Genomic DNA, 7,646 nt, shown 5'->3' with positions numbered 1-7,646 from the left:
AATATGCAAACTATAGCTATAAAGAATAATTAAATTTATTACAGTGGAGGGTTATTTGCGAAAATTCCTCTTTTTTATAATTAATTAAAGGAATTTATTGAAAAAACTTATTAAGATTTTTTTTATACTTACCTTTCATTTATTGAAGTTTTAACTATTTTATATATATATATATATATATATATAAAAAAATAGAAAGTACCTTAATATGTTTTGCATAATTAGAGTATATTTAACGTGCTCCCCTGTTGCCAGTCATTTAAATTATAAATTATAAAACCCATCACGCACCGTCAATTGACCTCACTGATTCAATCAACGGTTGAGAATTAATCAGAAAGAACATCACGAAGCTCCACGTGTCACCTATGGACCTCACTACCCATCCCTTCCACCTTCTATAGTTTTCTCCGCTTCCATTCCTCCCCTGCTCCGATCACCCTCCCCCCCCAAACCCTAACCCCTCTGTTATATTCATACAAAAAAACACTAATTTCAAGAAAATGGGTTGTTTATTGAACTTAAACTAACTTAAATTTGGTATCTTTTTGTTGTTCTATTTATAGAAAACTCTGTTTTTTTTCTTCTTCTTAATAATATAGAGTATTTGCTCTGACAATATACAGATACAAGTGTATTTGTATATGTATTTACAGAGCTAGGGTTTGATTCTTGAGATTTGATTAGCTGAAAAGTGAATAAATAAGCTGATTTTCAGTCATTAAAAGCACCCAATAAGTTGGTGAGTAATAATTATTCAGCTGTAAATACATACATACATACATACATACATGTCAATACTAAGGCGTAGGAAGGGCACAGAAAACAAGAAAACAGAGCCGGAGTATGAAGAATTTAAGGAGAAGAAGAGTAATGGAAGTTTGAGGAAGAGAAAGGGGAGATGGAGTTGTGTGGATGGTTGCTGTTGGTTTGTTGGTTGTATATGTTGTATATGGTGGTTATTGTTGTTTCTTTATAACGCAATGCCGGCATCTTTTCCACAGTATGTGACGGAGGCGATAACGGGGCCATTGCCGGATCCACCAGGAGTCAAATTGGCTAAGGAAGGGTTAAGAGCTAAGCATCCAGTGGTATTTGTACCTGGGATTGTCACTGGTGGACTTGAGTTGTGGGAAGGACATCAATGTGCTGAAGGTTTGTTTAGGAAGAGACTATGGGGTGGTACTTTTGGTGAATTGTACAAAAGGTACCTTTATCTTCTTTCTTTTCTAGTCCATCAAATTTGTACTTTTTTAGAATGTTCTGATGTTAGCCTTTTATGATGTTCTGGAGGTTGATTACACTACACTATACAGTGATTTTATCAATGGATTTATTGAGTTCAGGGTAAATACGTGAGTAAGGTGTTCTTAGTTGTTAATGGAAAAAGTTCCGAATGCTGAAAAGATTCAATCTTTACTACTTTTTTCCACAATTCCTTGTGACTATAGTTGGCTCTTAACTTTCTCTCTTTCTTTTTGTTTGGTTTTCACTAAAAAGCAACAAAAAGAATAGTGGATCTTGGGCTGGTGGGATTTATGGCATTTATTCTGCAAATTTGGATTTTGAGTTAGGCAAGTACTTTTTTCTAACTTTGTTTTTGAAAAATTTTCAAACTATTGCCATTAAGTAGAGTAGGCTAATGTGGCAGCTAAAGTAAGTGCTGGTGGTAGGGGAGTGAGTTATGCTTCCTTTTTCATATATTTCTTCTTGAAAGTTGTAACAAATAATGGATAAAGACCAATTGACTTATGTAATCTTCTGCTTCTACACTTTTGCTTATGAAGCGCCTACTCTTTGTCGAAATAAAATGCAGACCTCTTTGCTGGGTGGAACATATGTCACTTGATAATGAAACTGGATTGGATCCTTCTGGTATAAGGATTAGACCTGTCTCTGGGCTTGTAGCAGCTGATTACTTTGCTCCAGGTTATTTTGTTTGGGCTGTTTTAATTGCTAATTTGGCTCGCATTGGATATGAGGAGAAAAACATGTATATGGCTGCTTATGATTGGAGGATCTCATTTCAGAACACTGAGGTACTGTGAACTCTGAAAGAAGCACATGTGCAGTTTTCGCTGTTGTTCTGGTGTTTTATGATTTGCTGGTCTATGTTTCCTTACAATATCTGACCCAGAGTTACAAAATATGTGTATCTGCACGTCTAGCGACTACCATTGCAAAATGATAACCCATCATTTTTTCTCTCAAAATCTGTAGGTGCGAGATCAAACTCTAAGCAGGATTAAAAGTAACATAGAACTCATGGTGGCTTCGAGTGGTGGGAAAAAGGTGGTTATAATTCCGCACTCAATGGGTGTTCTATACTTCTTGCATTTCATGAAATGGGTAGAGGCGCCAGCTCCAATGGGTGGAGGAGGTGGATCAGATTGGTGTGCTAAACATTTAAAAGCAGTAATGAACATTGGAGGACCCTTTTTGGGTGTCCCGAAAGCAGTCTCAGGTTTATTCTCAGCTGAAGCCAAGGATATTGCTGCTGCCAGGTTTCTTTCTCTTCAATGAATAGTTTGCTTTCTATTAAAATAACAGTAATTATGTTGCGCTCTCTTCTTTTGAAATGTCTAATTGTTGAGATAAAAACTCAGACACAAGTTCGGCCGAACCTAATAGCTTTTGCTCAACCAGTGTGTTTGTGTTAATAAATACTTTTAATGGGTACAAATAGTAAATTTAGAACCCCGTTATTAGCACTTCATTGTACCAAAATTCATAAATTTGTAATCCTGGCTCCACCTTTCTAAGTGGTTCTTGACCTTCACTGAAAGATAAATAATCCATAACATGCAATTCTTATACTATGATCAAGTTCCCAACACCAAGGTCCTAATAGTTTTGGCTTCTACCTTCTCATTTTTAGAAAAAATAGCTTATCGTTTTACTTTGGGGTTCAGAAAGGATCCTAACCTTTACCTGTTGGTTATGTTTTTCTACCTGCAATCAGGTAAACTATTCCAATGAATGAAACTCACATGATGTAATTCAAGGGAGCATTTATGTGCAGGCCACCCAACTATATTTCACAGTAACACATGGCCATACTTCAGATCTCTATAAAGGGTCTAACAAGGAATATACTGTGTAAAAGTCCACTTCAACTTCTCAGTTTCTCTTGTTAGGTTCTTCCTCATGCTACTTACTAGCTTCTTTCTTGATTCTTCCTTCGTCTGAATTAATCACCGTTGTGGTAGTCTTTTGTCATAGTTGTAAAAGAGGGTGTTAGTGGCCTTCACAATGTGCTATTGCCATGTAGATTTTAATGAAGTTCTTTGCTTTTTCTATTTCTTTCTTCTGTATAAATGGAGGGCGAGAGGGAGAGAAATAGAATGGACAAGAGATGGAAAATAAAATTTGTGCTCCAATAAGTACAAGAGCTGCTAAACCTATGTTTTAGATAATGTTTTTAGCATCCCTTTCCTCTTGCTCCTCCTTGTTGGTAATCATCTGTGAGGTTGTATATCCCGACTTCGCTCGACTAGAGTAAGATGTACGGTGTACCACATTCTTGCCCGTAGTGTTAAGAGCACAAAGAAGAAAAGATGCTAATCTTTTTGTACCCTAAACAAATCTAATTAATTTCATCTATGATACTATTCTGAAGCTATGTTCTTTTGATCATCTTATCTATTCTAGTGAGTGTGTTTGCATCTTTTTCTCAAGGGGAATGTATAATGCACATGCAAGACAGTGATTGCGTGCACAAGTATGTTTTTTGCTGTGTGCAAGAGATGTGTTACCACCATTGCATAACCTGGAGTTTCCAGCCTTTCGTTTATCTGCGAGAGGCATTCTTGAGCTAAAGTTGAAATTGCCTCTTCTGCAGGTCTATGGCCCCGAGTTTCTTAGAAAATGAAATGTTCAACTTTCAAACTTTACAGCATGTAATGCGAATGACTCGTACATGGGATTCAACAATGTCAATGATACCTAAAGGTGGGGACACAATCTGGGGTGGACTGGATTGGTCCCCTGAAGAAGGCCATGAGTGTAATGAAAAGAAGCCAAAGAACAATAGCACCCAGACATCAGAGAATGACAGGACAAGAAAGTCAGCTAATGCTACTCGTGTGAAGTATGGAAGATTAATATCATTCGGGAAGCATGTAGCTGATTTGCACTCATCAGAGATTGAGAGGATTGACTTCAGAGTAATGTTCTTACTTTAATTTTGGATTTTAACTAACCACTATCTATAGGGTAAAAACTTACTTGAATCTTCATGTTCTTAAATTACATTATGACCCATTAACACCAGTATGGAAAGATGCTTAGACCTAAATCCTCACATGCCAACCAAAACAAAAAAAGGTACCAACAGGTTGTCACAAATGTGTTAAATATACAAATAATCTTTTTTGTATCAGCTTCCCATATGTAGTGAATATGCATCCTTTGCTCTACTTTCTAATATAGAGGATGGAAAAGGCCTGGTGAGTGGTGACATGAGACACAAATGGAATAAGAAGAGAACATTTTCTCTTTCATATAAGTCTCAAGTTGGATGTGATACCTTATCCCCCCCCCTCAAAAAAAAGAAGAAGAAGTTGGAATTTCTTTAATCCTAAGTAAAACTCTAAGTATCTCTGAGTTCTTTCAAGTTAATGTGGAATTTCTGAACCGAGTTCCATTGTTTTATATGAATTCTCTCTTGCAGACTGGTGTGTCTGCATCTCTGCACATTTCTAAGAAATCTGCACGTGAACTTTTTTTTTTATTGCCTATTCAGAGTCTTTTTCTTCTTTTACGTGTCCAATATCCACTAAAGCTCAAAATCTCCCCTAATTAATGATCAAGTAGCCAAAGCAGCAATAGAACATCTATTACTATAGGCTAATGAATCCCTCAGGTATTCTTGCATCAGTCATATAAATGATTGCATGGATCATTTTTCACTCCTTTGATAAGTAATTAGTAGTCATACAATTTCCAATCCAAAGGGAAAAATCAGACAAAGAAGTCAATAGCACTTTAAAATGTCTCAAAGCAGATTTTAAAGTACTACCAGTGGTTAGTTATCAAATTGATGCCACATTTTTGTAATTTGAGATCCATTGACTAGTGGAGTTCATTTCTCAAGTCTATGAGTTGTCAGATAAGACATCTTGTGGTAGTGCATTTTTTCTTTTTGTGAGTAGGACATCTCCTGGTAGTCTCTCACTGGTGGATGACATATTTTTGTGCTTGGTGCTGCTCTCCAGGAGATCAGGATAGTCATTTGTCTTTCAGAGTGAAATTGTTGATTTGATCAGCTTTCAGAAAACATAAGGAATTAAATCAGTCATTAGAGTGACTTACATGTTAAGTGCACTGCTATCCTTCATAAGGAAAAACTCTCTACTGTCACTGTGTCCAAATAAGGAAAAAATGCAGAAATTATTTGGCAAATCCTGTTGCAGGTTAAAGTGGTTTTAATACATAATGCATCCTGAACCTGAAGAGGCTAGAATTACACATTGTATTGCAAATTACCATGAATTAACACTTAACAGTTATTCCAATACTGACATTAAAAAAAAAATTATTCCAATACTCCATCCCGTTTTGAGGTACTCTACTATCCACAAATCAGTTTCTCATGTTTCCATATACGCTTAATGACTTATACTAGTTTGTTTGTGTCTACCACTGTTTGCTTAAACTTCCACATGGACAGGTTATCAGAAAACAATTACAGATGTTGCATTTTTACTTTATGGTTTTAGCTTTCTTCAAAAAAACAAAATAGTTCTAACTTTCCCCCTCCATTGTTCGGTCCTCCCCAGGATGCTCTTAAAGGTAAAAGTCATGCCAATTCCACTTGCCGTGATGTGTGGACTGAGTACCATGATATGGGTATTGGAGGTGTCAAAGCTGTTGCAGATTACAAAGTTTACACAGCTGGATCTGTTTTGGATCTTCTTCATTTTGTTGCACCAAAGTTGATGAAGCGTGGTAGTGCTCATTTTTCATATGGAATTGCTGATGATCTGGATGACAAAAAATATGAACACTACAAATATTGGTCAAATCCCCTGGAAACAAAGTAAGCTTCTATGTTTTTCTATAAAAGTATTCTTGATCTGTGTCCGTGCTCTTAGGCCAGCTCTTCTCTTTATCTTTTCGACTCTCTAAGTCTCTATGGTATGCAAATATATCAAGGACACAACTGAAACTCAGACCTCTTCCATTCACCAATGTTTTGTTGTACAACATGGAAATTAAAGGTGAAATTTCAGGGTTCTAGGGGATGCAAACATTTTTTTGGAGCATTGGTCCATCTTGTTAACTTTCTCTATTAGTTTCCATCCCAAAGTTCCAGTTTGGCAGTAGCTATTTACTTCTTCCTCAGCATGAAATTGTTCATAGAAGATATTGCAAAATATGATCCTCCTTGACTTGGTTCATTATGTGTTACAGCAATCTATTTGGCATATTTATAGCTACTTCTCACTGTGATGTTCCATTTTTAGATTACCCAATGCACCAGGGATGGAGATCTTCTCAATGTATGGAGTTGGAATTCCAACTGAAAGAGCCTATGTATACAAACTAAGTCCTGGTGGAGATTGCTATATTCCTTTCCAGATAGATACTTCGGCTGAGGGTGGAAGCGAAAGCCCTTGCTTGAAAGGCGGTGTCTTTCATATTGATGGAGATGAGACTGTACCTATTCTAAGTGCAGGTTACATGTGTGTGAAAGGGTGGAGAGGAAAGACCCGATTTAATCCATCAGGCATCCGTACATTTATAAGAGAGTACAATCACGCCCCTCCAGCTAATCTTTTAGAGGGCAGGGGAACACAAAGTGGTGCTCATGTTGATATAATGGGAAATTTTGCACTTATTGAAGATATCATTAGAGTAGCTGCTGGGGCTACTGGAGAAGACCTGGGAGGAGATCAAGTGTACTCGGGTATTTTCAAGTGGTCTGAAAGGATTAAACTGAAGCTTTAGATTTCATATGGTGAGATTTATGCCATGTCTTTCTTACAAGCTTTAGACTAGTGCTATATGTTTCTTAGATAGCTACTTTTGTATGCAGAATTTCATGTGTGCAATCAATTGGTTTGAGGAGCTGGTGGTGCTTTGCTATACATCTGGCTTCTCGTCTCCCGGTTGAAACATCTGTCGTGTACTTGAAACAAGAATACTCTGGGAAACCTGAAGCTGGTTACTTGAGTGTCCTTGAACTGTAAATGTTGCAGGAAGCATGCATGTTTAGGTTGCATAACTTAGAAATTTTGGACATCCATTGATTTTTTTGCCTGTAATTATATCATCCTACATAGCATAGTGTAGTCTGTAGACCTAATATTGGAGCAGTCAAGTACTGCATTTATATGTTCAATTATTTTCCTTATTACACGGCACAAAAGGAGGGACAAGTGTGTTTACAAACAAAAATATGCTCTAGTTTTTGCATGGTAGGGGCACCAATGTCCCAAAAGTATGACAGAGGGTATCTGCATACCATTTACGATAGTTTGAGATATTGTAACGATCTATTCCCGTTGTTATAGAAAAGTCAATGGGGAAAGAATTGGGGGGATTTTCTAGCCTAGTTCAGATTTGGACAAGATCGAAGTTAGTGAAGTTTAGGGAAATCTGGTAACAAATGAGAGATCTAATTATTAACTTGATTACATGAG

The 7,646-nt window shown here is 36.9% G+C and overlaps 1 protein-coding gene across 1 annotated transcript; it reads left to right on the top strand.

Annotated features, from left to right (window-relative positions):
• The first annotated feature begins 423 nt into the window (after nt 1–423).
• LOC102597924 (phospholipid:diacylglycerol acyltransferase 1-like) lies at nt 424–7,357 on the top strand. Its single transcript, XM_006342289.2, has 7 exons — nt 424–1,207; nt 1,817–2,039; nt 2,221–2,504; nt 3,842–4,166; nt 5,781–6,040; nt 6,468–6,961; nt 7,040–7,357. The coding sequence occupies exons 1-6, from the start codon at nt 792–794 to the stop codon at nt 6,949–6,951; spliced, it is 1,992 nt and encodes a 663-aa protein (XP_006342351.1). The 5' UTR covers nt 424–791; the 3' UTR covers nt 6,952–6,961; nt 7,040–7,357.
• Nucleotides 7,358–7,646: the final 289 nt, after the last annotated feature.

Source organism: Solanum tuberosum, unplaced genomic scaffold (assembly GCF_000226075.1).
Source record: "Solanum tuberosum cultivar DM 1-3 516 R44 unplaced genomic scaffold, SolTub_3.0 scf00037, whole genome shotgun sequence".
Classification (NCBI taxonomy): domain Eukaryota; kingdom Viridiplantae; phylum Streptophyta; class Magnoliopsida; order Solanales; family Solanaceae; genus Solanum; species Solanum tuberosum.
Note: the sequence above shows the minus strand (reverse complement) of the source record. Positions and strands in the feature narration are given on the sequence as shown.